The sequence below is a fragment of the Sus scrofa genome, chromosome 1 (assembly GCF_000003025.6).
Source record: "Sus scrofa isolate TJ Tabasco breed Duroc chromosome 1, Sscrofa11.1, whole genome shotgun sequence".
In the NCBI taxonomy this organism is placed as follows: Eukaryota; Metazoa; Chordata; class Mammalia; order Artiodactyla; family Suidae; genus Sus; species Sus scrofa.
This window is the reverse complement of record NC_010443.5, coordinates 22,684,296-22,696,671: the sequence shown is the minus strand read 5'-3', so window position 1 is coordinate 22,696,671 and position 12,376 is coordinate 22,684,296. Positions and strand designations below refer to the sequence as shown.

Below are 12,376 nucleotides of genomic sequence, written 5' to 3'. Positions count from 1 at the left end.
GGGAACCTCCATATGCCACAGGTGCAGCCCTTAGACAAAAGACCAAAAAAAGTAAATAAAAAAAGTTTTAAATGTGGTATATGATATACATAACATAAAAGTTACCAGTTTAGCCATTTTAAATGTACAGTTCTGTGGCATTAAGTACATTTACATTGTTCTACAACCATTACTGCATCCCTCTCCAGAACGTCTTCGTCTTCCCCAACTGAAACTATGTTCCCATGAAGTGCTAACTCCTGTTCCCCTCTCTCCCAGCCCCTGGAAACCACCATTCTGTTCTGTCTCCATGAATTTGACTGCTCTGGTATCTCATATAAATGGAATCATATAGTACTTACTTTTTTGTGACTGGTTTATATTTCTTAATATGATACCTTTGAGGTTCATCCATATTGTGGCATGTGTCAGAATTTTCTGCGTTTTTAAGTCTGGATCATATGCCATTGTGCATGTGCGTGCATGCACACACACACACACACACTTTTTATTTACCCATTCATTCATTGATGGCCCCTTGGTTGCTTTCCACCTTTTGCCCAGAGTGAATAATGCTGCTGAGAGCAAGGGTGTCATGAGAAAATCCGTTTGAGTCCCTGCTTTGAATTCTTTGGGACATATACTTAGAGAGGAAGGAGAATTTGGAAGAGGAAGTGAAATTTGAGTGTAAAGAGCTTTGCTAAATGCTGAGAATTGCATTTTATGATGAGACATAATTAGTAACCTGCAGATAAGTGGGCAGCATGATTCCTCTGTGGTTATAGCTGATTTCCATTTGAAGTCTGTGACAGCAGACCCCCTAAACTGCCTGCTGTTCTTAGGTTCTATTGCCCTGACTAATGATGATCTATTTCTTTGTTAAAACCTTAGCATCTTTATTCTTTTCCCATATTCAAATCGTATGGTTTTTCATTTATTTTGAACACCATTTCACATGTTTATTCTTATGTTAATATAGGCAGTGCCTCATCCCATCTGTGCCTTCTGGGATCTGAACAAAAACGGTAGGTTTTAAAATACTCACTATCTTAATAACAACTAAATTCTTAAACATCGTTAGACCCCCTCATTGCCTTTAATTCTGTCCCAAATCAGAGTGAGTCACAATGTAAGTCTGATGGCAACTGAGCTGCAAAATTTGGTTTAGGTTGCTTGGGAAGTGAAGTGAATTCTAATTTCTGTAACTTTTTATTCTTTGCAAGAAGAAATAGGCAGACTTGCCTTTTTGTTTTAAACAAACCACCTCTGATTTCAGTTATTTGTAAAATACAACATACATTTTTATTTCCACTTTTAGATAAATGCCATTATACATTTGGTCACATTTTTCTGGGATGCTTCCGAAGAGATTATTTGATGTGCACAAGGCATACAATTTCAAATCCAGCTTCCAGACCACAGATTATGGGTGGAAATCCTACTAGAGGACTGTAACTATAGGAATGGTTATGAACTGGCTCGAAAATGACATTTGACAGTCAAGAGAGAAAGGCAGGATGGAGGGATAAATCACTAAAGTGTGGAGGTAACTTCAAGGGAAGGACAAGCCACAAAACCTCTCACCTCTGCCCCTTAATGTCACCTTCCCTTGAGGGCCCCCCAGTGGGAATATGGTGGTTAAACAAACCAGCACCAGTGCAGGCTGCTCCTCAGAAGCATAGTCTGAAGGTGTCTACAAGCCTTTTATTTTTATTTGTATTATTTTTCTTAATGTCAAGACATTCTTTTTCCCTCAAAACCTCTTTTTGTGTACTCCTTATCTCAGCTGGAAAGTTTTTTGTTGTTTGGTTGCTTTCTAGTTGAATTTTTGTGAATATCCTGATTTGCTAACTACATAGTTCAAAATGGTATCACTTTGTGGTCTTAAAATATTTTTCAAATATATGAGTTGCTTGTATTCCATATCATACCATGGAAGTCAGGTAAGATGTGTTTAAGGCATTTGCAATAAGCTGTTACTGAGCATGACTGCTGTGTACATAGTAGCATGTTCCAAGGAAGTGGTCCTTTGTTCTCATGTCTTCACAGAGACAGAGATTGACCTGAAGAGGAAAAAATGTATTCCTCTTTAGAGACTTTGCTAGTATGTAACAATTTGAAAGGGGATTTTCTTCTTTTTTTTTTTAGGGCCACACCCTCGGCATATGGAAAGTCCCAGGTTAGGGGTCAAATCTGAGCCTCATCTGCAACCTATGCCTGCAGCTGTGGCAAGACTGGATCCTTAACCCACAGGGCAGGGCCAGGGATCGAACCTGCATCCTCATGGATACTAGTCAGGTTCCTTACCGATGAGCCACAACAAGAACCCCAGGGATATTCTTTTTATGGAAGTTGATCTTAAAACGCATTAAATAAATAATATATAAATTCATATATTAATATATTTATGTTAAAATATTTTAAATAACATATCAATTCATATATTAATATATATTTATACATAAAATATCTAATACTTATTTAAATATATTTCTATTATATATAGAAATTAAATTTATTTAAATAACTACATTTAATATTATTAAATAAATATATTTCTATAGACATAATTAATACGTTTATATTAAATAAGCAAAATAGATGTTACAATATATTAAGAATTTTTAAGTGGGACTTTTGTGGACCCCCATCAGCACTGCAGTAGAACATTGTTGAAAACTGCTGCCTAGATCATCTGTAACTGCCCACCCAGCACATTCTATGATTCCAGGCATCAAAGTTATTCTAAATGTTGGTAGCTTTCACAGCAGTATCCCTTTTAAGACAACCACAAGGCAGAAGAGACTGAGGCATATTTCCCCAAAGAGGAGCTCATCCAGGATAGTGAAGGTCCAGGATAGCGAAGGCCCTGATGTGCTGTTGTTTTCACCCTGTTTGTTGACTTCCTCCTACAGAAGGTTCGGGATTTTGGAACACATCAGGATGTGACGCACACAGAGATTCAGACGCAAACCAGACGATCTGCCTGTGTAACCACCTCACACACTTTGGCGTTCTCATGGTAAGGGAAGAACTTCCACACTCATTTCGAAGTAATGTAATTTTGGAAAGCATGCTTCTTTTATGAGTCAGCCTTTTTAGATTATGTGTTTTGGGGATTTTTTCCCTGATAATTTTCATCTGTACTCAGAATCTTGATTCTTAATGAAGAATCTCATTAACAGAGATCATTTATTAAAAATACGCAAAATAAGGATGGAGATGAACCCTACTTTTTTTTCTCATAGCATTCACATAAACAGTCCCCAACACAAGAAAATCATGGTGAGACCCTGGAATTAAGAGAGAAACACAGTAAGGGAGACAGAGAGGGAGGGAGGGAGAGACAGAAACATTAAAGAGGAAGAAAATGTTGGGATTTACTAACATGGAAGGGAGTTGTGAAAAGTTTCATCAAAAATTATCTTTCTTATATTATCACTGAGTGTGTTTGAATGTTACTTTGTACCAGGTACTGTGCCTGGTGATCAGCTGTGACCAAATGACTGCAGCCCCTATAGAGATCACAGCCTGTTAAGACAGACTAGTGACAAGGACAGCAAGGAGTCTTCAGGCCTGCAAGAGGGATGATGGCTGTGACACTTCTCTCATATCATTCTTTTTTTTTTTTTTTTTTTTTTTTTTTTTTGTCTTTTTGTCTTTTCTAGGGCTGCTCCTGCAGCATGTGGAGGTTCCCAGGCTAGGGGTCTAATCGGAGCTGTAGCCTCTGGCCTACACCACAGCCACAGCAACACCAGATCCGAGCCGTGTCTGCGACCTACACCACAGCTCACGGCAACGCCAGATCCTTAACCCACTGAGCAAGGCCAGGGATCAAACCCGAAACCTCATCGTTTCTAATTGGATTCATTAACTACTGAGCCACGACGGGACCTCCTCTCTCATATTATTCTTTCCTTCCTTTCTTCCTGCTCTCTTTCCCCTGGCCCTGGTTTTACTTCATTAGCCAATGTATCCAATAGTTTTAAGCAAAAATTGCATTGCATCGATAGATTTTTTTCCGCCCTTCAAATTTTCAAGAGCCACCTTACAACCAGCACCTTGGGTGAATTCATCCACAGACTTATACTCTTACCTTATGATCTGATATAGTTGTGTCTTTGCAGGCACTTTTCTGTTGCGAAGTACGCCCTCCAGATCATAACAGAGCCATTGGTTCTGTATATTTTCCATAAAGGGATCAAACCACATTTGGTTTTTAGTGGAAGATGGGAGTAAGGTGTGCTGAGGCAATAAAGCTTTTGGAACTCAAATCACAGCCATCGGGTTATGTTTATCCCATCCCTGAAACCTTACACCTACTTCCTGTGGGGCTGGGAGGAAGCAGTGAGGAACCCTGCAATGTGGTGTTTGGCTCGTGCATCTACTTGGCCTGTGTAAATGGCCATTGTCCCATCACAACCCTGCAAGTTATCATTTCCCTGACAACGCAGTACTTAAATCTCTGAGGGATAAGACCAAGTTATTTAAAAAGATGACAATCATAGAGAACTTTTTAACACTCCCCAAATATTAATGTTTTTGTTTACTGCCAGACCGTGAAAATGAACAATTAAACTGTAGCATGTTTTCCCTAAATAATTTTTTACAAACCCTCAGTTTTCTTCCATATTCTCTTTTTTCAAAAAATTACAGCATCATTCTTTCATAAAACACTTATTTTGCATCATGACTCATTTAGGTATATAAGCTTTAGCTTAATTCATTGAATTATTTCAACTGTAAGTGTGTGTGAGTGTGTGTACGTAGCATGATTGTGTGTAAGTCTAATATTAGATAAGTAGATAACGGTAACACAGTTCACTCTTCAGAGATGATTATACATAACCAAAGTTTGGCTTCCTATTACTTTGAATGGTTACTGTATTCAAACAGTGTTTAAATGAGATTATAAATCTGTAATTATACATTATTTTTCTATTGCCATTGATTAAATAATTTGTTTTACATGTATATGGATATATATTCTTTTAGTGCTGTCTTTTCATTTTTCACTGTTTATAAACTTCTAGAAGAAAAACTTTTCAGGATTTATCTTTTCTGGCAATATGTCCATAGCCTTTCAGCTTTTCTGGACCACCAAAACGTTGTTAAGAGTCTTAATATAGGAGTTCCTGCTGTGGCTCAGTGGGTTACAAATCCAACCAGTATCCATGAGGATGTAGGTTCAATCCCTAGCCTTGCTCAGTGAGTTAGGGATTCAGCATTGCCTTGAGCTGTGGTGTAGGTTGCAGATGCAGCTCAGATCCCACATTGTTGTGGCTGTGGTGTAGGCCAACAGCTGCAGCTCTAATTTGACCCCTAGCCTGGGAACTTCTGTATGCTGCAGGTGCAGCCCTAAAAAGCAAAAAAAAAAAAAAAAAAGTTTTAATATCCAAACTCTTTATTCACTTGTTTAACATATTCTCAGAGTCTACTTTGCCCTGTGACACATTCACCATATGAGAAATTAAAAAACATTCTCCAGATTCATAATTATATTTTCTCATCTACAAATGTATGAAGAATTTCATGTCCTTTGCTACATTTCTTTATAGATTTTTCGTATTTTTAACAGTACATTCTCATGTTGGCTAGTTCAGAGGAACAAATATTTTTATATTCTTTCTCTAAAAGTAAAAAACAGCATGAGACGTGTGTAAATGTGTAAGCATAATACAATATTAGTTTATTAAATTACATTTTATTTTATTTATTTTTTAATGTATTTTTTTGGCCACACTCGTGGCATGTGGAAGTTCCCGGGCCAGGGATCAAACCTGGGCCACAGCAGTGCTACTGAAGCCATTGTAGGGACAATGCTGGATCCTTCACCCATTGCACCACAAGGGAAGTCCTTAGTTTACACTTTAAACTGTGGCTTTAATTATGATTTTCAAGTCTACTACCTTTTCTAGATGGTAGTGATAGGTTTTTCAAGTGGTAATGACAAGTTCTTTGGAGGGTCTCACGATATTTCTCCGGCCTGGTCAAATCCTGGAGTAACCAATGTGTTGGTGAAGTAGCCAACCTGTGAGTCAAGTAGCACTGACTTGAACCCCATCCTGTGTGCCCTGGGAGTGTTGGGATGTGTCCATGTCCTCCCAGGGTTTTGAGGGATTCCTGGCAGAGGAGGATAGGAAAGTCCTCTCCGACGCTGAGTCCCTGTGTATGCTGAATTCCATCACTCTGTACATTTCGTGGCCTGACAATGGTACTGTTACCTGTTCTTACTGCAACAGCCAGACCTGGAGCTGAGTCCCGTTTCATGATTTCACATGCATATACGCACATGCAAATGCCACTTACTGCAGGTCTTTGTGTGAATGGCAGTTTTACTGACATTTTGGTGAAAATTAACATTATAGAATGAAAAACGTATTAATGCAAACTCCCCCCCCCCCCCGTAATTTAAGACCTAAAAGTTTAAACCAGGTATTCTTTTTGGAATAGGTCCCTTCTCCAAGAAGGCTCCGTTTTCAAACGTCTGTATAAAATGCATGTGCCTTTCTTCTCCAACCAAGATTGAGTGGTTGATGTTAACTCAAGATTTATCCCTACCCTAATTCTCCATTTAAGGAAGAAAAGAAAGATTCTCTTACCAGGCTTGGACTTTGCAAGTCTGCCTCTGTCTGCATGGTAAAATTAAAATTAAGGCTTCATATTCACATGCTAGAAAATGTTGACTTGTTTCCACTCACGACAACCCCTAAAACTTTTAAGCGGCACCCTTTCAGGTCTATTGGTATCAAACAATTGTAACCCCCCAAATTCTTAGTGGCTTCACATTTATGGAAAAAAAAAAAAAAAAAAAAAGGCCACCACAGCCAAAACATACCAATCTTTGAAATGACCACAGTAAGCACCTCAGCACAACTGTCTGAACTGGGCAGCCATGCGCCAGCACCACCCTCTGGCTGTCTCTGGCTGAGCCCCTCCCCACCAAGGAAATAACCCAGAGCCCACCTGAGAGCTTGGCCAGTGGGCCACGGTGTTCTCCAAATACTTGTGTCCCCAGCTCTGCAAATGATAGGAAAGTGTCTGGTCATTTATTATGCAAGGCAGTGGGTCTCCAGTTTTCATTGGGGGACCCAGTGGTTTTGGTTTCAAGTTATACTGGTATACAAAGACCTTGGGTAACAGGGTAATGATTATAAAAAAAAAAAAAAAAGCTAAAAAACTATGTATAGAAGTTCCCATTGTGATGCAGTAGAAACGAACCTGAATAGTATCCATGAGGATGCAGGTTTGATTCCTAGCCTCGCTCAGGGTTAAGGATCTGGCATTGCTCTGAGGTGTGATGCAGGTTACAGACACTCCTTGAATCCCACATTGCTGTGGCTGTGGTGTGGACTGGCAGCTACAGCTGTGATTCGACCCTTATCCTAGGAACTTCCATATGCTGTGGGTGTGGCCCTAAAAAGAAAAACAAAACAAAACAAACAAAAAAACCCCCCAAAACCAAAACGATATGCAACTCTCAATGCTGCATTTTTGTTTCATGAAGTGATCCACAAGAGCACAATAAATGGAAGTTTCAGTACAGGCATCCCTCAGCGATGTTTTTGTGGGTTCAGTTCCAGACCACTGCAATAAAGCAAATCTCAAGATAGCATGAGTCACACGAATTTGGGGGTTTCCCAGTGCATATAAAAGTTATGTTTATACCATACTGTAGTCTACTAAGTGTGCAAAACAATGTAGATACCTTAATTAAAGATATTTTATTGCTAAGAAGTGCTAACCATCATATGAACTTCAGTGGTAACATCAAAGATCACTGATCACCTGTCACTGAAACAAATATAATTAATGAAAAAGTTTGAAATATTGCAAGAATTACCCACATGTGACAGACAGACCCAAAGTAGCAAACACTATTGGAAAAATGGTTCAACTCAGTTGTCTCAAACCTTCAATTTATAAAAACAGGCAGTGTCTGCGAAGTGCAGTAGAGTAAGGCGTGCCTGTATTGATTTACACCACTGTTTTTAGCCCCTGAGATTGAACTGGGATTCTAAGTGTTATCAGTGGACTTTCTGATGAAAGAAAACACTCCCTCATGGAAACAGAATCTGACAGCTGCTTCTCTTGTTTGTGGTAGGACCTTCAAGGAACCGCCTCACAGTTGGATGCAAAAAACACTAAAGTTCTCACCTTCATCACCTATATTGGTTGCGGAATATCTGCTATTTTTTCAGCAGCTACTCTCCTGACATATGTTGCTTTTGAGTAAGTATTTTTTCTACCTGCCAAATCCACTGCTGCCTGTCCCAAAATATGAATAAGAGAATCACCTCGGCTTTTAAAAACATCTGTCCACTTTGTGAATCATGTAGGGTGGTTCACTTTTAATGTTCGGCTTTCTCATAAGATTCATTGTGCAACATGAATTTTGTAGCTGTAGAATCTTAATTTACAGTTTCTGTGTTGTTATAGGTACTGTGCTGATAAAATGTATTTAAGCCTGCTAGAGATGATTAGCATTTAAGTAAATAATTGTATGAAGTGTCTTTTGCATGGTAAAACATGAAAACATGTGCTTCACAAATATTATAAAATTGGTTTTGAAACAGGAAGTTTTTTTTAAATAGCATTCTTACCTTGTTAAAAATCAATAAACTTTAACAAAATTTGGGGAAATTGTGTTTTTTTAAATATCATTTTTTATAAATCTAGAATTTTTACTGGATTGAAAAAAATCAATCTGTGAAACCAACTGGAAATTTTGGAAACAGTTTTGAAATAAAATTATTGTTTTAAAACAATCTTTGTCATTTACCAAATAACCATGTATGTTTAGCCCTTCTCCTAGGGGAACCATGTTATAAAGATGGTGCTGCCTATTGCAGAGCTGTGTAAGATACCAATTTACTGCCTGTGCTTAAAAGATTTAGTTACAAGATTCTTTTCATATATATATATATATATATATATATATATTTTTTTTTTTTTTTTGGCTTTTTAGGGCCACACCTGTGGCATATGTATGGAGGTTCCCAGGCTGGGGGTCTAATCAGAGCTGTAGTTTCTGGCCACAGCCACAGCCATGCCAGATCTGAGCTGCATCTGCAACCTACACCACAGCTCATGGCAGCACCGGATCCTTAACCCACTGAGCGAGGCCAGGGATAGAACCCGCAACCTCATGGTTCCTAGTCGGATTTGTTTCTGCTGCGCCATGATGGGAACGCCAACATATATCCTTCTTTTTGCCTTTTTTAGAAAATTGCGAAGGGATTATCCCTCCAAAATCTTGATGAACCTGAGTACAGCCCTGCTGTTCCTAAATCTCATCTTCCTCCTGGACGGCTGGATCACCTCGTTTCACGTGGGTGGGCTCTGCACCGCCGTGGCAGCCCTGCTGCATTTCTTCCTTCTGGCAACCTTTACCTGGATGGGGCTGGAAGCGATTCACATGTACATCGCTCTGGTTAAAGTTTTTAACACTTACATTCGCCGATATATACTGAAATTCTGCATTGTTGGCTGGGGTAAGCCTCCTCAATTTTGTTTTATCTTTTTCCGTTATGGAAATCCCTAGCTTCTCCTAGGAAGATCCTGTCTGGAAAGAATAACACTGCCAAAAGAAACTTCCCAATTGTGAATGATGTGGACCTGATATACACAGCCTAAGAAAGGGGCTTCCTCAGAATGGTGTTTTTAAAAACTATTCACCAGTCCTCACTAAGGTCAGGAGTAAAGGAAAAAAAAAAAAAAAAAAAACCCTAACTCCTGAGTCACCACAAACTTATTTCCTGTGTCCAGAGCCAGCCCACCCAAGTCTGAAGAAGCAGCTGGCGGACAGTGGTGCATTTCCATTATATTTCAAAATATAAAGGCCAGCTCATACTTCTAACTCTACTCACCCCTAGACACATGCCCATGTCTTGAAAACATGAGCAAGAAAGTTATTTTTGTGTGTGCAACCAGAATACTGACCGAATTCTTGCTTTGAACTTCTTAACATGATTCCTCAACCAAACACAGATAGCTGTATTAGCCTCCTTGAGATCTTTTATTTTGGTCTTTTTTTGTTTTATAGGGCCACACCCATGGCATGTGGAGGTTCCCAGGCTAGGGATCTAATCGGTGCTATAGCTACCGGCCTACACCAGAGCCACAGCAATGTGGTATCCAGGCTGCGTCTGCAACCTACATACACCACATCTCGTGGCAATGCCGGATCCTTAACCCACTGAGCGAGGCCAGGGATCTTTGAGATCTTCTAATTGGGCTTCTGCTTCATCTGGGTTTCGTATCAGGCTAGGCATTTAGAGCTTTCTCACAAATCTCTTTTTCAGGTGGCAGTGTAGAAACGAGACGTTTCCAAAGTGTTCAGCAGCACCCTAGGAGGCAGTGAAAGCACCTTTCAGAATTCAGGTGGTGTAGCATTGCCTCACTGAAATATGCATGGAAATATTCTATTGATTCTCTCCAGGGAGGACTATAAAGACTTTCCGCCCCCACTGTTCTCCACCACCCACCCCCCACTTTTTCTAAAGACTTGTCTTTCTGCAGAAGGGGCAAAATAAAGCCGCAGTACCTTCCTCCCTGAACTCTGGCAGTCTAACAGGTGTCATAATGAAACCCCATTTTCTGGTGCTGCATTCAGTGTAAATCAGGTTCAGTATTTTAGTGGGTACCAGTAAGCGAACAGAATGTTTAAATATCTGCCATTTAAGAGTAGGTTTGGATCGTTTCCAGTTAGAGTTGGAGATTTCACACCAAAAAAGGGGGTTTTATTGTTTTTAACCAAGTCACCAGTTTTAAGAAATTTGATTCTATGATATGGAGTGTTTTCTTTCTTTTTTTTCCCCCCTTGCCATTATTGATCTTATAAAACAGCCTCAGATACTTCAGAAAGGTTGTTTTTGTCCTGGTTTTGTTGTAACAGGTCTGCCTGCCTTAGTTGTGTCCATTGTTCTAGCGAGCAGAAACCAAAATGAAGTCTATGGAAAAGAGAGTTATGGAAAAGAACAAGGTGATGAATTGTAAGTAATAAAAGCTTTCTGGGAATTTAATTGTGATGAGTGTATATCCTTTGTTCCTTGAGGTTTGGTGTAAGTTGCCATGCCAATAGTAGGCTTGTTATTTTGGAAGGTTGAAGTGTATTTGCCTGTCTTTGCAAAGATCTCTGCTGTACCACAGATGAATTCATTTGACTGCTCTGAACTGTTTGAGCTGCTTTTCCATGTTAACATTGCACTCTCTCAGCTGGGGGAGTTCAGAAGAAGTCTAAGGTACTGTCTTCTAGACCCATTCATCCTATTTGAGGAGATTCTGCAACACTCCCACCCCATTAAACCACACACATCTTCAAACGAGTTAAATAGCTGTATCAGATGGTGAATGATTCAGTGCCCAGTATGAGTGTTATGTGGAAATGGAGGAAATGGAGAAGTTAGTGAGTTCTTGAATAATTTGGAAAATTCCCTTCATACTGTGAGATTATTGAGCCAAGATTTTTTTTTTTTTTTTTTTGTCCTTTTGCCTTTTCCAGAGCCGCTCCCGCGGCATATGGAGGTTCCCAGGCTAGGGGTCGAATTGGAGCTGTAGCCGCTGGCCTACGCCAGAGACACAGCAACGCAGGATCTGAGCCTCATCTACGACCTATACCATAGCCCACGGCAACGCCGGATCCTTGACCCACTGAGCAAGGGCAGGGATCGAACCCGCAACCTCACGGGTCCTAGTCGGATTCGTTAACCACTGCACCACGATGGGAACTCCAAGGCCAAGATTTTTAAACCAGTCCATCGTGGTAGTTCTCTCATATTTTATCTAGCATATAGTAGGTACTCAATAAATATTTGTTGACTGAGTGAATTACTGAATGAGAAAGAGCTTACTCCTGACTATGATGTCACATTTCTGTGTACATTTCATGGATAGATAACACTTACGTCCAGTCAGTATCTGGTCATGTTCCGTTCTCTATGGCCCTCCCTTTTATATTTCCAAGGTAGCACTCATAATAACCCCACAAGAACTAGCAGAGAATAAAGGATCCAGGTCAAGATTTTCAGATTCTAGGGGACCTTCCATATGGAAAGAAAGATCAGCTTCAGGGACAAGCAGTATCATTTTGGAGATCTTTATAATAAGACATATTAAACGTGGAAGTCACTGCATAAACTCTAAATAAGGAAATTTTAAAAGGTTGTAAGTCAACTCTTGCAGTTCTTTAAAGTACCATTTAGTAAACTGTTATGCCATCAGCAACTCTCATAAATTGAACATTTACTGTAATACCAGGAATCGTGTTCGGTTATAAGTTTCAAAGATGCTCAAGATAGCTTTTGCCTTTGTGGGGTCATGTACCACCATGAAAGACACAACCTAAAATGATGACCATTTACATTATAATTTTAAGATTAATTTAGTTGTCTCAAAT

The 12,376-nt window shown here is 39.5% G+C and overlaps 1 protein-coding gene across 15 annotated transcripts in view; it reads left to right on the top strand.

Annotated features, from left to right (window-relative positions):
- The window catches only part of ADGRG6 (adhesion G protein-coupled receptor G6), a 140,158-nt gene that overhangs the window by 105,495 nt on the left and 22,287 nt on the right, over window positions 1–12,376 (top strand). For all 15 annotated transcript variants that reach the window (XM_021087195.1, XM_021087180.1, XM_021087227.1 and 12 more), the window contains 5 exons: window positions 959–1,004; window positions 2,895–3,001; window positions 8,084–8,211; window positions 9,205–9,473; window positions 10,877–10,973. In XM_021087195.1, the coding sequence (XP_020942854.1) occupies window positions 959–1,004; window positions 2,895–3,001; window positions 8,084–8,211; window positions 9,205–9,473; window positions 10,877–10,973 (647 nt within the window). The remainder of the gene's footprint in view (window positions 1–958; window positions 1,005–2,894; window positions 3,002–8,083; window positions 8,212–9,204; window positions 9,474–10,876; window positions 10,974–12,376) is intronic.